General features: G+C 43.5%; 1 protein-coding gene across 2 annotated transcripts in view; it reads left to right on the top strand.

The window, feature by feature from the left end:
- PINX1 (PIN2 (TERF1) interacting telomerase inhibitor 1) overlaps positions 1–9,126 on the top strand; it is a 76,401-nt gene extending 67,275 nt beyond the window's left edge. For both annotated transcript variants that reach the window (XM_059697602.1, XM_059697601.1), the window contains exon 7: positions 8,420–9,126. In XM_059697602.1, the coding sequence (XP_059553585.1) occupies positions 8,420–8,893 (474 nt within the window). In that variant the 3' untranslated portion in view covers positions 8,894–9,126. The remainder of the gene's footprint in view (positions 1–8,419) is intronic.
- Positions 9,127–15,980: the final 6,854 nt, after the last annotated feature.

Genomic DNA, 15,980 nt, shown 5'->3' with positions numbered 1-15,980 from the left:
GCTGACTAGGCAAGTGGAAAAAAAAATGAACAGCTTTGTTAGCATTGGCCTTCATATCAGGAATTTGGCATTGCTTGTATTTCTCTACTAGCTAGTGTCCAGTGAAAAGCAAGATATTCTTTCCTTCCCCGTTGTCATCCCTGAGATGCCCAGTTATTTGTCCGAGTTTGTAAATTCCAGCCAAGGTCTAATGCCAAGTTGTTAGAAAGGTATCTCTGCGTGCTTATGGGTTGTTGAGAGTTCTCTTTGTGCTTGTCTGTCATCCTTTGCTGCTTGAAATCAGACAGCAGTTAGCAGCCTCTCCACCATTTACTAGCATAGCTCATTAAGACCTTGGGACACTTCATCAAAACCCGAAGTCCTCCAATTCTGTGTGTGTGTGGGGGGGGGGGGGGTGTATCGAACATTTCCAAAAAAGAGATCATATTTCATAATAAATGTATTCATTTACTCATCCAACAAATATTTACTTAACACTTTTTGTGTTTACTTATATACTAGAGAAAAACACAAATTTCCACATATTTTTACTGATGAAATTCTAAACTTTACTTATGGACGCTGATATTTGAAATTCACATAATTTTCACATGTAATATTCTTTCAATTTCTTTTTTTTTACCGCAACCATTTAAAAATATAAAAACCATACTTAGCTTGCAAGGGGTACAAAGATAGCCAGCAGGCTGAATTTGGCCTTTGGGCCCTAGCTTACCAACCCTGTTCTAGAGAGAACCTCCGGGAACTCCTGCTGAGTGGGTTTCTGTACATGCCATGGGTTCCCAGACCTGTTCCCACAAGCACACACACATCCACCTGTCATTTCTGAAGGCGTTTTCCAATTGAGTTGCTGCATAAGTCTAGTTCTGTTACTATATTTTGGTTTTAGCCCCCACTTCAATCAGTGGAGTTTTGTATTTGTTTTTAACTCTTGTGAAGCTTGCTAGCGCTAACAGTGATTGCGTTTCCCAGGCAGATTCTCTTAAGGCTGGTTATTAATGAGACTGTGTATTTAATCCAACTCCAGAGGTGAGTGATAGATACCTTGAAAAAAAACCCCCACAAGATTTCATATGTGAATAAACTTTTTGTGAGTGCAAAAGTAGCTTCTTGTGCCAAATGTTTTCAATCATAGGGAAACCAAAAAGGTGCCATAGAAAGCAAGAGAAGAAATGCCCCCATAGTGGCACAATCCCTGCTTTCTAACTAACAGTGTTGGTCACTGCTTTAGCTCAACCTGTGAAGGCAAACCCATCTAATGACTCCCTCGAATCAAAAGCTTTCCCAGGTCATATTTTAAGCTCAAAACATAAAGTGTGCTGCATCTTAACAACTGGCTACTGGGACTTTTGGTGGAACCTTATCCACCTGTTTGCCTTTTCAAAATGAGCTCCCACCTTTGCCTCTGATATGCCCTGGAACTCCCTGGCTCTCCAGCCTTTCCTTTTCATGGCAAGAACAGTCCAGCCCACAGGCTGTTCTACTGCTGTGTTCAGCCAGTCGCACAGAATGAACATGGCGGTTCCCGTACATCACAGCACCTCACTTGTTTCCAATTTGCCCATCTCTAGGGAGGTGACTATGCCAACCTGTAATAACAGACCAGAGGAGAAATGTATGGATTGTCTGACTGGGTTCCTCTACGTCACTAAGCCCCCAGGGAGTAATGGGATGGTCACACCAGAAGGCACTCAGATGTACTTGCTGCAGTGAGAGAAGCAGTTTGCACCAGGAGGCAAAGTGCCATCTGATGAGAAGGGAATGGTTTTATCTGGATGGGAAGAATATCCACTGTAGAATGTTGACTCTCTCTTTCCTTCCTGCCCTTCCAAACCCCTTCTAGTCATTCGCTGGCGTGCCGACACATCTGTGCCAACAAATACAAGGCTTATGGTTCAGTGGGAGTGCTTCCCAACCTTGATCTGCTTGGGCTTGGTGTTTCTTGTGCTTTCCTTGAGCACTCATACGTTTGTTGCTCATTAGAGAGGATGTGCCCAATATAAATGAAATAGAAATTGTCTCTGTCTCAAGGAACTTAAAATTGCCTTGGGAAGATGCTTACAAAGCAAATTATACAAAACCAGAAAATAGAAGTAACTAATTACTAGTCACTGGAAGTGAACATGAGGATATTCCACAGGGAGGGATTCAGACTTGTTGAAGGAGACAGTTTTGTACTTGATCTTCAAGGAGATGATGCACTTGACTACATACACAGGACCTGCAGGAGCACTGTAGTCCCACATAACTAGTGACTCCATCAGCCCATTCTGCCCCCTGTATCAGCAAAGGCTTGGTGCCCACACATTCCAGCACTCGCCTCAGCTTGATGAGTCATGAAATCACTTTTACCTGAATTAATCTCTGTCCAAAGTGAATAGGTATAATGTCTAAACCCCAGGAGTATGTCAAGACATAATTCATGTTTGTCAGAACTATCCTGCTATAAAGTTTGAAACACACACAAGATGTTCTTTCAGACTACTCACTTGCCAAGCTTTCTTAATTTTTCACAGACTAATCCAGTCCGAGCTGACAACAGACAGGCTGGGGTGGAGGTGTGTATTTGTTCATCACAAGCAAGATCTCTCAGAGCTAAGAACCCCAATTGCTAAATCTATTACCCCTGAGCTCTCGGTGCCTACTTTTTCTTTCAATGAGAAAAGTTCATTGAAGGATTACTGTTGCAACATGATCTCTGTATCTTAATATGGAAATCAAAAGGCTTCAATCACCTTGTCACTTAAGGTCAGCACTGACATATGACAAAGGCTGTGAGATGAAAGGTTTTGCCTTTGAAACCCTATCCCTGGACTGGTATGCTTATCATAAATAGTGAGATTTTATATTTATGGTGCATATGCCCCAGATGCCCCACTGAATTCTCTGTCCAAAAGATACTAACAACATTCTAATGAGAATCATAGAACAGTCAACTTTATTTGGGCATTTTACTGTTAATCCATCTCAGTACACGTGTTTGAATGACACAGAGGAACCCAGAAGAGCTTGAGCAGATGCTCATTGAGCTGCAAAGCCTCTGGAAAGAATACCTAAACAAAACAAAGAACAGACTGATAATTGTGTAGACATTTGAGAAAAGTTGGCATGCGTAGTTGGGGGCATCTTTCAGACACCTGAGATGATTGTGATACATCATAATTGACGTCTTAAGGAGTTCTCTCGGCAAAGTCTTGTGTTCTTTGCATCCCGCCTCCCCCCACCAACCTTAACCCACCCCCAATTCCAGTGGCAATTCAGAGTTGCCAGAAATAGGTTTAGACTTTAGGATTCTCTGGCTCTAGACATTACACTCATACAGTGTATAGCAATAAACCACTTGAATATGCCTATTACTGAGGAGAAAACTGAGACAAAGCAAATCACCAACTAATCACAGTCGGTATTGGAAGTGCCCAGGGGGAAGTTGTCCGACATCTGTCCGGCAGAGAGTCCTGCCTTAGGTGGAAGGGTGGACTTTGGTTTTACTTCCTGCTTTAAAGCACTCACACTTTGCCAGGTACATCCACATGCTAATTTGACAAAATACAAACTCTTACACCTGGCTTTAAGGTATATTTTATTTATATGGATTACAAACTAGCTAATAGCGGTTTTCTGTTTAGAAAGTAGTGTCTGTTTCTGGGGACATTTTTTTACATGAAGCTTTTGCATCAGTTAACTTGTGCCTTTATAGAGTTGAGTGTGGACCTTGGTCCTTTGATTATATGACCACTTATATAGGGAAACAGGGACAAGTGAGTCTGTGTGATGCGGGCTGGAGGTTTGTGTGCTGTAATGGAAAGCGAAAGGGTGAGTCTCTTTCTACCTCTGAGAAATAGAGAGGATGCCTCTCAGATCGCTGCTCTGAGCGTCGCATAAGATGACATATGATGATAAGGGACTGGCATGTTAAAGGCGTCTAAGAGATGACAGCTGCTTTCTCGGCACACCAAGGTGTGGCCACAGAGGGTAGTTTCTTATGTGATGAGTGGAGCGATCTTGCAGGGCTCCTGTGACTTTAAACCTTAGAGTCCTGATGTGGGAACAGGTCCTCCTAAGCTCCAACCCACAGAATATTTACTGATTGGGGAGAAATTAAGACCCTCACTGTAATTGGGGAAATCCATGGTCAGTATTTTTTAACACATAATTGTTACACTAACCAGCTCTGAAAGAAATGAGAACACTGTGACATTTGCTGAGAACAGACAAGATTAATCTGTGAAACCATTTTCTAGAATAACACAGAAGCTAGTTCTATTTGTATTTCACAAAGAGTCGCTTCTATAATGTGTGGAAAATACTTCAGGGGTCTAACAGTGCGTTTGGGTCTTTTTAATAATTAATGATAGGGGACAAAGAATAGTGGATATTACAAATCTAGGGGGATATTTAAAAAACTGTGTTGCTCATTTCCTCACCAGTTCCCCTCATCCACTAGGCTCTTTGAAAAGCTTCTTCATCTCAGGTATACTGCTTGGTCCTGGACATGCACATTACTTGTAACATGTTCCTGCCCAGCTGAGGGGCAGGACACCCTGGCCAGCAAAAGGACTGGTGGCTTCCACAGGCAGAGCCCTCGCTCCTGTTCGTGCAGACTCGCCCACCTTTATCCTTCATTGTACCCAAGTCACAGCCTGCCTGTGCCATACTAGGCAGCAAGGGAAACTGTTGGCATTTGAGCAGGACTTGAAGAAGCTCAGGCTGTGGAGGCATAAAAGGCAGGGGAGACATTGCCAGGTTATGCATTCCCTTAGCCCGCCACATTTTCCGTTCCAGCCAGAGGCACCATTAGCATGTTCCCCACATGCTGCCTTTTGAGAGCACAAGTTTAGGGGCTGTGAAGGCTCTGGAGATTTTTAAGCCAAGGTATATAAAAGAGAATCTTCAAATCAGAAATACAAAGTGGGGATTGATTATCATTTTTTAAAAGTTTCAGCTTTTTACCACCTGTCTTAGAAGTGTTGGGATGATTTCCGGGACTTAAGTTTAAAATAAATTTGTATTCCAGTTAATAGTCACTCCAGTTTTTTTTTTTTATTGATTTTAGCATCTGTATAAACAAATTCTTAAAACTGACTCAGTAATCCAGCTCTCTAAGTGATATTACTGGATCTGCTCTTGGCTGTATGCTTTCATTCAGGTGATGGAAAATATCCTTTCCATGTGGCTAGGCTCTAGTTCATTGCTATCACTTCTGCATCCTGACTGGACAGTTGGGGTAATAGGTGTCTATGAACCAAACTCATCCCTGCTGCCTGCTTATCTTGCCTCGTTGTCCCTTCTCTCTCTCCTGATCATAGAGCAATGGCCAACCCAAATGTCTTTTCACAGAGGAGTACGGTGTAGGCCTTCAAGGGACCTTGGGAGTTACCTAACTTAACCTACTGATTTGACTGGATTAGATAACTGTAAGATGATTCATGCATTAACTACACGTCTCTTGATAGTATTTTGTATGGAACGAAAGTTTTCAAGGTATTTGTAAATTTATTTTACTCGTTTTTAGAATACTGTTAGCAAATTGGAACATTCTCACAGTTTACAAAGTAGTGAACGTCATATTGGTATTACAGATTTTTTTTTTTTGAGGTTGTGTTATGTGTTGAATGGAAACGTGGGAAGATGCAAGTTGATTCTGTTTCAAAATGCTAAGTAACTGGTGATTTTCTCAGTGCCTGTTCACTTTGAAGTTGAGAGTAGATATGAAAAGTACTCCTTTTCTTGGAAAGGTGTACATTTTTCATATTCATGGCCAAGAATATAGACACAGGGATTATAATCTCAGTAGTAAAACTGTTTATGATTTATAAAATCATAAATTATGAGCTTGTAAAATATGAGTCCTGGGCATCGCTCCTACTGGAATCAGATTTACTAGTATGTCCTATTCCTCCTTTGTTTCTATGGTTTTTAAAACATACATTGCAGCGGTGTGGGAGGGCGGCTGCCCCTGGCATTAAAGGGCTCTCCCCAGCAAGTCATTGTTCTGCCTACACTTTCCTCAGGATAAATGCGATTCAGGTGCTGGCACTTCTCCTGCTTGTCTCCATGCCCTGCTAAGCTCGGTGCGCAGTGGCGCATGGTTGTTACAGTCCTTGCCGCTGGAGGAGTTATTATGAGCATGGTTATTTTCTGGGATTAGAAAGGCCCTCTGAATTCAACAGGTGACTCAAAAATTGTTTTATATTTCCTAATAATGAAAAGTGTGATTAATACCAGCAATTGGTTCCCATGATTTAACTGAAAAGCAGGACTAATGGGTGAGCAAGATAGGGAGCCATAGACTATCACTTGAATTTGAGTTCCTGAGACACAAATACACTCCAGAAGAGTTGACAAACTCCTTTTAATGCCATGAAACTAGGTGAGACCTATTTTACATAAACAGGCCACCTTCACAGAGACTGTGTGTGGCTGTGTGCCCTTACAGGGAAGGCAAGACCTTTCTTGTCCATCAAACTGGGATTGCCTCGCACCAAGAGAGCCCTGAGATTTTCCATTCTGCCGCGCAGCATTTCAGCTCTCTTTCCACATTTGAAGAACAGAAAGACTAAGTGACCTTGTTTTTGTCTCCTGGGACAGCTATTTTTAAATTTTTCTCAAAATTACCTGGTGGGATTCCAGCCAAAATTGAATGCAGATAGGTAACATTTAAACTTCTTTCCAAAGCCCAGTTGGTTATTCCACACGTTCTGCATTTTACATTTTGAAATTTTAAACTTTGACCACAGACTTTGTTTTTTTTTAGGCCTGGGTAAAATAAGGTTTGTGTTGATTAGATGAGGTGTGATGTTGTTGGAAGGTACCCTTTGGTGAGAGATCTCTAGGGCATTGGCCACTCGAAATCCAGTTGTCCATTTATATGATATTGATTCTGCCAGAATTTCAAATGTGATGCTACTTTGATTCCACTGAGCCCACATTTAAGTTCTGCTCTATCAAGAAAATGCATGGTCCATTTATACATGCTGGTTTGTAATAAAGTTGGAGTTTCTTTCCGCCAAGTTCAGACTAACTTATACAGTCCTAATTTGGAAACAGTCATTCAGAAAACTCTTTTCCCACCCTCTCAACATGAGAGGGTCGACTAACCAGTCTCTTCCTATGTGAATAAGTGAATATGAAGGAAGAAGCCGGGTAATTATGAAAACTTAAATTTAGCATTATTGTTAAATGGCTTGATTATTTTAAAAGTCTCTGTGGGCAAAGTTATTCTAAAAACTGACTTTCCTTAAAGCATAGTTCTGCCCTGGCCAGTGTGGGTCAGTTGGTTGAGTGTCATCTCTTTCTGGTTGAATTCCTGGTCAGGGCACATGCCCATATTGCAGGCTTGATCCCTGGTGCGGGGCATGTTAGAGTCAGCCAATTGATATTCTGCTCTCACTTCTTTACATCAATGTTCCTCTCCCTTCCTCTCTCTCTAAAAATCAGTAAAAATATTTAAAATTTAAAAAGGCATAGTCCTTATATTCTTCATCATAAAGGGACTCCCTTTTCACACCTATGTTTTCATCACATTACTGCCAACCAGGTGCAACCCATGTAGTGACACCAGCATTTCCTTTTTTTATCCCAACCTACTAAGGCATGAATTTTCTCTCTCTTCTCCAGCCTTACAGTGGAACGTATTTATTTGAAGTTAAAATGTAAACCTTACATAATCTCAGCTGTTGTGAGTACTTCCTCATATTTAGAAACAAGACTAACACAGACCTGAGTATCTGGTTCATGTCAGAGCAGTGATGGAGGCATCTTCCTTCTCCTCATCCTCAGCCGAGGGGAGAAGGGCTGCCATGCTAAGCTGTTCTTTCTGGGAGGAAGGCAGAATGCATGCATTTCCAGCCCTGGTGCCTGTTCTCCTGGAGCAGGTGCCAGGGGCCCCCACTTTGTCTTTGGAGGAGAAAGAAGGTGTTCCCAACACGCCAGGTTCCAGGTTGGCAGTTGGCTCCTGTGATATGAAGGGTTAACATATGAATGTGGCCTCTGAGTTTCCACATCAGTGCAAAGACCCGAGTAATCCATAGCAGAGCTGGAATCTGACAAGATCACAAAGCTCGAGGACTTCGGTGTCCTCTTTTCCTGGCAGACTGGGGTCGCCATGTATAACATTGTTGCTAAGGTGCTGTTTATTCCGAATTTCATTTAGGTGACTTTCCAGCTAACTTTCTGAAGGTGTCTTCAATCTGTTCACCCTGTCACCCCCTATAGTATTCAACCAAAGTGTCTGCCACTTTGTTCTATGCTTTGCAGCTCATCTCTACCCGGGTGGGATGCAAGGGGGATCGAGGAATACCTGGTACTCGGCCTGGTCTCTAACTGCTGAGGGCTAATGGCTCCAGCTGGAGTCCTCCTGGATGCCCTGACAAGTACACAGCTGGTGTTTAACCAGTTTTAATCTTTTCCCACACCTTAGGGTGATTCCAGTCCCGCCACTCCAGATGGGAATGAAAACTCCACTACGACAACCAGCACCTTCACCATCCAAGAGTACTTTGCCAAGCGGATGGCAGAGCTAAAGAACAAGCCACAGGTTGTTGCTGCAGGGCCTGACCTTCCAGAGACCCAAATGGAAAGGAAAAAGGGAAAGAAAAGAAAGAAAGAGGCAAAAAATAAAAATGTGGAGAATTACACCCAACCCAAGACCAAGAAAAAGAGAGACCAAGCTGAGCATCAGCTCGGAGATCCTCAGGGGGATGAGAATTCTGATGCTTCTGCTGAGGATGGAGAAGACTATATGTGGCCATTTGATGACCAGGACTTACCACCAAAGCCCAAAAAAAAGAGAGAAAAGAAAAAGCTACAAAAGCAGGTTGAGGCAGCAATGGATGCTACTGTGGATGAAACACCAGTGAAAAAGAAGAAGAAAAAGAAGAAAGATTCCAAGTAAATTCTCTTGAGCCAGGGCCTTCCAACCACTCAGGTGTCAGGGCACTGCCAGACTGCCTTGGCCTGGAGTCAGAGCAGAGTTCACCCAAGAGAGTGTGTGCACATCTTTTAACATGCCCGCGGATTGCTGGGTCTCGCCCTCTCACCACATTTTCCCCAAACCATTTTCCAAGGACTTTTTAATGTTCCAAATCATGACTCTCATGAACAAATAAATTTCTTTGTAGACTCTGAGCCCTTCACTGTGAGTGTTCATTCATATTCGTATGAACACGTCAAGTTGTGTATGTGCACACATGTGTGTAGGTATGTCAGTCTATATTTGCTCTTGATTTCCTTCAGTAACAATGAATTGTGCTTCCTTCTGAAGGACTTAGTCTAATTAAAGGATTAAGAGGCAATAGTTTAGATTCAGATCATTCTTTTTGTTCTATAGCCAACCATACATTTTTGCCAAGTAGGTATTATATTATTACTCTCCCAAATCAGACTTGTTTTTGTTTGGTTTGATTTGGTGCAGTTTTGATGGGGAAACTGTTTTAATGCCCTCTCTTCACTAAGCAGTGGCAGCCTAGTGTTCTGAGGTCTCCTTCCCAAGACTGCAGTCTAAGTGAGCTGACTAGGAACCGTGGAACCTTCCCTGAGAAAGTAGGCAGGCCGTGTGATGATGCTCCGGGGACAAATCCCCTATTGTGGGCTCCACCTTATTTATAACGATCAGGAGCTCCTCAGAAGCTTAAAAGATTGGGAGTCTAAGGTCAGGAAATTAATTTTATTTGTAAACCACTCACTCTGTAGATTGAAACTACCTTGTGAATGTTCTTAAAAGTATTAATAGCACATAAATGTAAAAGATACTTCTCAGTTCAGTCCTGCTCAGACCCAGTGGTGTCGCCGAGTTGTGTTTATACTGCTTTCTGCCACACCCTGGCGTCTCCCTGTGTGTGTTTACCCAGATGACTTCACGCCCTCCTTGGGACACAGAATTAGGAAGAAAATGCACGCTTATAAATTAGAGGTCCAGCCCTATTGTTTTCTCTGCCTGTTTCTCCTCTCTTCCTTTCTTTGTTCTCTTTATCTCTTCTTTTCTTCTCCATCCTTTTATTCGTTTATTCCCTCATCCTCATTCCCCCTTTATTTTCAATTCCAGTTTTCTTCTAACCCCTTTCCAGTTGCCAGCTGCCCGTCCTGCTCTTGCAATCTTGGTGCTTGGCCTGCTTCTGACAGACCTGTCAGAGTGCCTGTGGGGGTGTGGCAGGGCGTGCAGGCTCGGTGCTCTTTTCCACTTGATTGATAGGTTGCTACTGGATAATACATGCAAGCTGATGACCTTTTGCCCTGATTTTGACTCTGGAGGAGAGGGGGTGGGCCTTCATAGATTAGATATGAAGCATGGCCCAGAGAGTCTTCACATTGAGAAAGTATAGTAAGAATGTTTGGTCTTGGTCTCTTAAGAATTCCGAATTGTTTAAAAAGTCACACACACTACCCACAAAGAAAATTCAGAGCCTGAGGTCTAGTTTCTGAGTTTTATCATGGCCCCCCCAGAGTGCAGAGTCCCCGGCTATGGTTCAATTTATTAAAGCACCAAAGATTTTTAAAGTCACTTTTCTTCTCAGAGGGCACATGCCCAAATTATCTCTGCTTGTCCTATCTTGTAAATGAACTGAGTTCCAGAAGGGAGTGGGAATGTATGAAACCTAAAGGGAATACTCTTTACAAAATATTTTTTTCCTTTCCACTCACATATTTAATATATATTTAATATATTTATATATATTTAACATATTCTTTTTTGCCTTTTATTTTATTAATTTTAACTTTTTTTTTAACCAATAAAAATGAGAGTCACACAAATATACTGAATTGTGTGCAGGAGGAGAAAGCAGGTGGGGGTTTAGGAAGCAGGTGAGATGTGTACGCCAGGTGAGATGAAGGGGCCGGCCAGGAAGACCAGGGTAGGGAGGTGCTGAAGGAAAGTTCTTTGAGTTGAGAATTCCAAGGCAAGGGTAAAACATCTCAAGATTATTAGATGCAACTAAATAAATAGATAGTGTAGGCTGTAATTTTTATTATTTTAGTGGGCTGAAAAAAGAATTCCTGGATGATTTTAGGAATTTCAGGGTAGCCTGAGAAAGAAGTACTTGCTCAGCAAAGAGCAGACCAGTGTGACCCTTTACTTTGAAGGATGTGGAAGCTTAATTTTCACTAGAAATCTGCAGTGTTCATTTTTCCCAAGTGTCTCTTTTATAGTCCACTTGGTTTTCCGGATCTAAGTGGAAGATTGAAATATATACGCTTGAAAGTTGCATTTCATAGACATGGTATTTCTTAAATTGTTAACAAATGAACCTTATTTTTGCCTTTAATTATTTCACTTGGTAAAAATGTATTTTTATTCTTCAGTGCTTTCCTTGGCATCCTTCAGTTTTAATAGGGAAAGCAGGTACCCCGGAAAAGATTTAGCCAATGAAGAGGTTCTTAAATGTTACAGCACCCTTCTTTCCCTTCTGTTAATTTTAATAGATATTAATTAGTGCTGCATGAGGTCCTGTGTGCCTGGCCCTATTCCAAGCACTTTAAATAAATCAGCTCATGTCGTCCTCAACCCAGTAAGTAAGCACTACTGTTAGTTACCCCCTTTTACAGATAAACACTGTTTTTATAAAAGGGCCTCTTTCAGTTTTTATAATTAGATTTATGATGCTCCCAGAGAACCAGTGGGAGCCGCTGGCAAACGGTAGAGTTTTACAATGAACTGGAGTTAGCATTACTTACATGCGCTGTGGAAAATACTTGCGGATAGCCTGTACATTTGAAATTCTCAACGGATGTTCCTTCCCAACTTGGTCAAGAGGTTGGTGGGAAATTGGGTAAGTAACTCAACTTCTTAAAACCTCTTTGCCAGTCTATGAAAAAAAGACATTTTCTTCTAATTTGCAGAAAATACTGGTACTTCTGAAATACAAAACCTAAATGAGCCCTGGTTTTATACCACAGTGCGGATCTTGCCTCTCCTCCCTCACCTGTTGGCTGACTCCGGCAGGAGCAAGCTGGGACCTGCTCTTTTAGAAACAGCATCAGAGAAATGTTTCGGCACAATCTACCTGAGTGATCTCAGCCTGGACCAGCAAGCAGCGGCTGTATTTAGATTTGAGTAAGAACTTCCCCACTGTCACCCTGTTTATCTCGTGGGTTCTGCAATCATTGCAGTTTGGAGCCTGTTGTGCTGGCACTGGGGCTGGGGAGGTCAGATCCCTGCTGATGTGCAATTTCATAGCTCTCGGTTGTTAGTGAACAAATTAGTATCACATCCTAATAAAACGGATGACTAGACTCCATGCATAAAAGTATACGATCTAGTTAGGAAATACTGAGTCCACTAAAATGGTATGCACAAAGCCCTTATGGGACCGGAAAGAGGAGGGCAAAGGCAGAGAGAGCAGGTAAAAAGGTGGGTGGGCCCAGGACTGCGTCTGGTGCCAGTGTTGTGATGGTGGCAGTGTGTGGGCTAATGCAGACATGCTCACCGAGCTCTTCTTTCTCACCTGAGTTGAATTTTTGTATAAGTGTTAGTAAACTTAAGGAAAACTGCAATGAATTATTTAGCCAATGGAAGGATTTTGTAATTAGTTACATCTTAAATTTTCTGTTTGTATTTCCTGTATTGGTTTTCCTTTGAGAAAGGTAACGTGGATGTGAGAAGCCGTTTTATTTGTTCTAAAACGATTTGCTGAGCCCCCACTTAGAACTAAGCCTAGGCCAATTCAGGACTGAGTAACTAATCCATTACAAGGCCTACCCACATTCAAGATCTATCAACTTGTGTCCTTTAGGACGGTTTTCCTTATCCTAGAACACTGTCAATGGGATGTACTCAGGACCTGGCGCCCTCCACACTGGGGGGTTTCATCACCTTTAACATTCATGCTAATCGTGTTAATCAAATTGGGTAGTAAGCTGTAAACCATTCTTTGCTAAAACTCATTTGACTTGAACCTGAGGAGTGACTTCCCACTCAGATCTCCCTTATTAACATTTCTAACTGTGATAAATAAGCAAAATTATATGAACATTCTTCCACATAGAGTGAATTAAAAATGTATTTTGCCTAAGTGGAGAGTGTAAGAAAGACCACAGCTCCTCTCGCCAGCCCCTCCCCTCTCCTCTGTCCCTTCTGTTACTGGCATATCTGTTGAAAGAACTGGGTATAGAAGGACTAGGAGACCTAGCTTTGAGGTAACCTTACTTTGCCTAGGGACTGGGGACACCCTTTGACCCGGGATGGAACAACAAATATTAAACATTTGTTAAAGAAATGGAAGCCTGAAGGCAAACTCTAGCCTTCAAAACTTGGGGAATGAAGCTAAGAAATCCAGGGGAGTGCCACAGAGCCTTCACTGTTGGGAGTGTCCTCGCTTTCACCCTCCTCCTCACCTGCTACGCAGCTTCCCCCAGGTGAGTGGCTTTACTCCAGACTGGTCTATCTCCTTTCACCTACCCTACACCCCCTAAAATTCCTGAGTGTCATTTCCTGAATACTCCTTGGCTGTCAGGAGACAGAAAGTCCTTGAATGTTTTGCTCAGAGGTTTTGTGTTCTCTCTCTCTCTCTCTCTCTCTCTCTCTCTCTCTCTCTCTCTATATATATACATATATATATCTACACTAATAAAAGAAACATGCAAAACATGCAAATTGCTACGTCCACCAGCCAATCAGGATGAGTATGCAAATTAACCCAACAAAGATGGCGGTTAATTTGCATATGCAGGCATGGAGCAAAGATGGAAGACAGCATAGAACAGCGGTTCTCAACCTGTGGGTTGCGATCCCTTTGGTGGTCGAACGTCCCTTTCACAGGGGTCGCCTAAGACCATCCTGCATATCAGATATTTACATTACGATTCATAACAGTAGCAACATTACAGTTATGAAGTAGCAACGAAAATAATTTTATGGTTGGGTCACAACATGAGGAACTGTATTTAAAGGGCCAGAAGGTTGAGAACCACTGGCATAGAAGGAAGCCAAGCACAGCATGAAGGAGCAAAGCGGTGGAGAAGGGAGGGAGCCGAGGCAGCAGACATGGGAGGGAGGGAGGCAGCAGAGAAGGGAGCTTTGCTCCGGCCACAGGAAGCCCTATTCTTGCAGGAATCTTCCTGCAAAGGGCCTCTAGTATATATATACACACTCATGACCAATGTTTCTGCTTCTTTCTGAACAATTCCCATGTCTGGATCTGTCCCCGACTGGTCAGTCTCAAGCTTTCCTTCCGCATCTCCAATTAATCATCCTGAGGGTCCCTCAGATTCAAAGGATCTGAAAGGAACTCTTGTTCATCCTTTCTAGGCCACCTTCTGTGCCTGTTGTTGCTATGGATACCCCTATGCTTTCACTGTGGCTTTATCATCCAGGGCAGTGGTCGGCAAACTGCGGCTTGTGAGCCACATGCAACTCTTTGGCCTCTTGAGTGTGGCTCTTCCACAAAATAGCATGTTCAGGCGCGCATGTACAGTGCGATTGAAACTTCGTGGCCCATGCACAGAAGTTGGTATTTTGTGGAAGAGCCACACTCAAGGGGCCAAAGAGCCGCATGTGGCTCGCGAGCTGCAGTTTGCCGACCACTGGTCTAGGGCCATCTACAACAATTCAACCTAATTAAGTGACTGCCATTGCTGTCCTAGGTTAAGTTCTTGATCCCTCTGCCTGGTGAGTCATGCCCCACAGCTCCTGGCTCTATCCCTCTTTTCCATTTATCCAGTTAATTCCATAATAATTCTTCCTGGAGCATGGCACCCACTGCCTTGAGGGGCCCCACATCCCCCATTTGCACTCTCACTCTAGTGCATGACTGTGCCTCTTGTGTATCACTGTCCTTTCCCCCCTCCTGGCCTTCTCCACCTACTGGCCTTCAAAGCCTGCCTCTGATGTCATCAACAGTTTCTCCAGCCTTTCCTCATCCGGCCCCCAGTAGCAATCTCTCCCATTCCCGAGTCTTCATAGCTTTCTGACTCATCCAAGTCTACCTGATATTGGAGTTTATGGATGTCTCATTTCCCCCATTCAAGCCTAGGGCCACTGAGGGTGACGTTAATCTCTGTGCCTGCAGCACCCAGGACAATGCCTTGCACACAGCAGGTAGAGAAGGACTCTTAAATGAAGAAGCAAATGAACAGACCACAGCGAGGCAAGAACTGGGCTCTGAAGACCTGCACTGTATCCAGATGAGGATGTCTAGTCAGGGTGCACTGCTGTGACCACGGCCCCCACTCGGGGTTCCTTCAAGTTCTGAACACTATAACCAATATGTGTGAGACCTGCTCACCCAATTTGAAGGCTTGATTATTAATTCTTCCCTACTTCTCCCCTAGCCTGCACTGTTGGTGACTCACCTAGCCCACCAGGATCTCTAATGACCCCCCTCTCAGGGCCCCATTTTCAAGTCTCCCTCGAGTGGTGGCTGTAGGATCTAGCAAAATACCTGACGAGGCCCTCAGTACATTTTCCTCTCTTCCTCCAAGCACAAGAGAAAATGCAAAGTAAGTTCCCTACAAATATCGGAGCCCAGTCAGAGGGGTGCAGCAGCCGTCCTCCCAGTGCCCCTCAGAGCTATCACCAGGGCTCCTGAACAACTCTACCTGCTGCAACCGCTCTTCCTCCTGACTGACAAGCTCCAGGATGAAGCACAGGGCGGTGTGGTTAGGTCATCCTGAAGACATCAGAGTCCCAGGAGAGCTTAGCACTCCCCACTGAAGGAGGTAACCTGTGAGCAGGCCCAGGGCAGGGTGGGGTGTGGCCACATTGACTCAGACTTCCCAGGTGACAGGTCTCAGGATCCTGCCCTTGCCTGGGACTCCTAGGCAGCCCTAGTCAAGCAGGTTGTTGCAAATTAGCCTACAGGGATTACAAAATCCTGCTGAGATGGGGCAAGGCACTGCAAGCTGAGATGAGCAAATGATGGCAATTGTGCTGGAAGAGAGAACAGTGTACTCTGACCACATAAGCCAGTTGGTTGGGTCTTCCAAACATCAACCCTGAGACACGACACCCTGCTCACCTCAACCCTGTAAGAGCTGTGTTATTACAT

This window comes from Myotis daubentonii, chromosome 5 (genome assembly GCF_963259705.1).
Source record: "Myotis daubentonii chromosome 5, mMyoDau2.1, whole genome shotgun sequence".
NCBI classification, from domain to species: domain Eukaryota; kingdom Metazoa; phylum Chordata; class Mammalia; order Chiroptera; family Vespertilionidae; genus Myotis; species Myotis daubentonii.
Note: the sequence above shows the minus strand (reverse complement) of the source record. Positions and strands in the feature narration are given on the sequence as shown.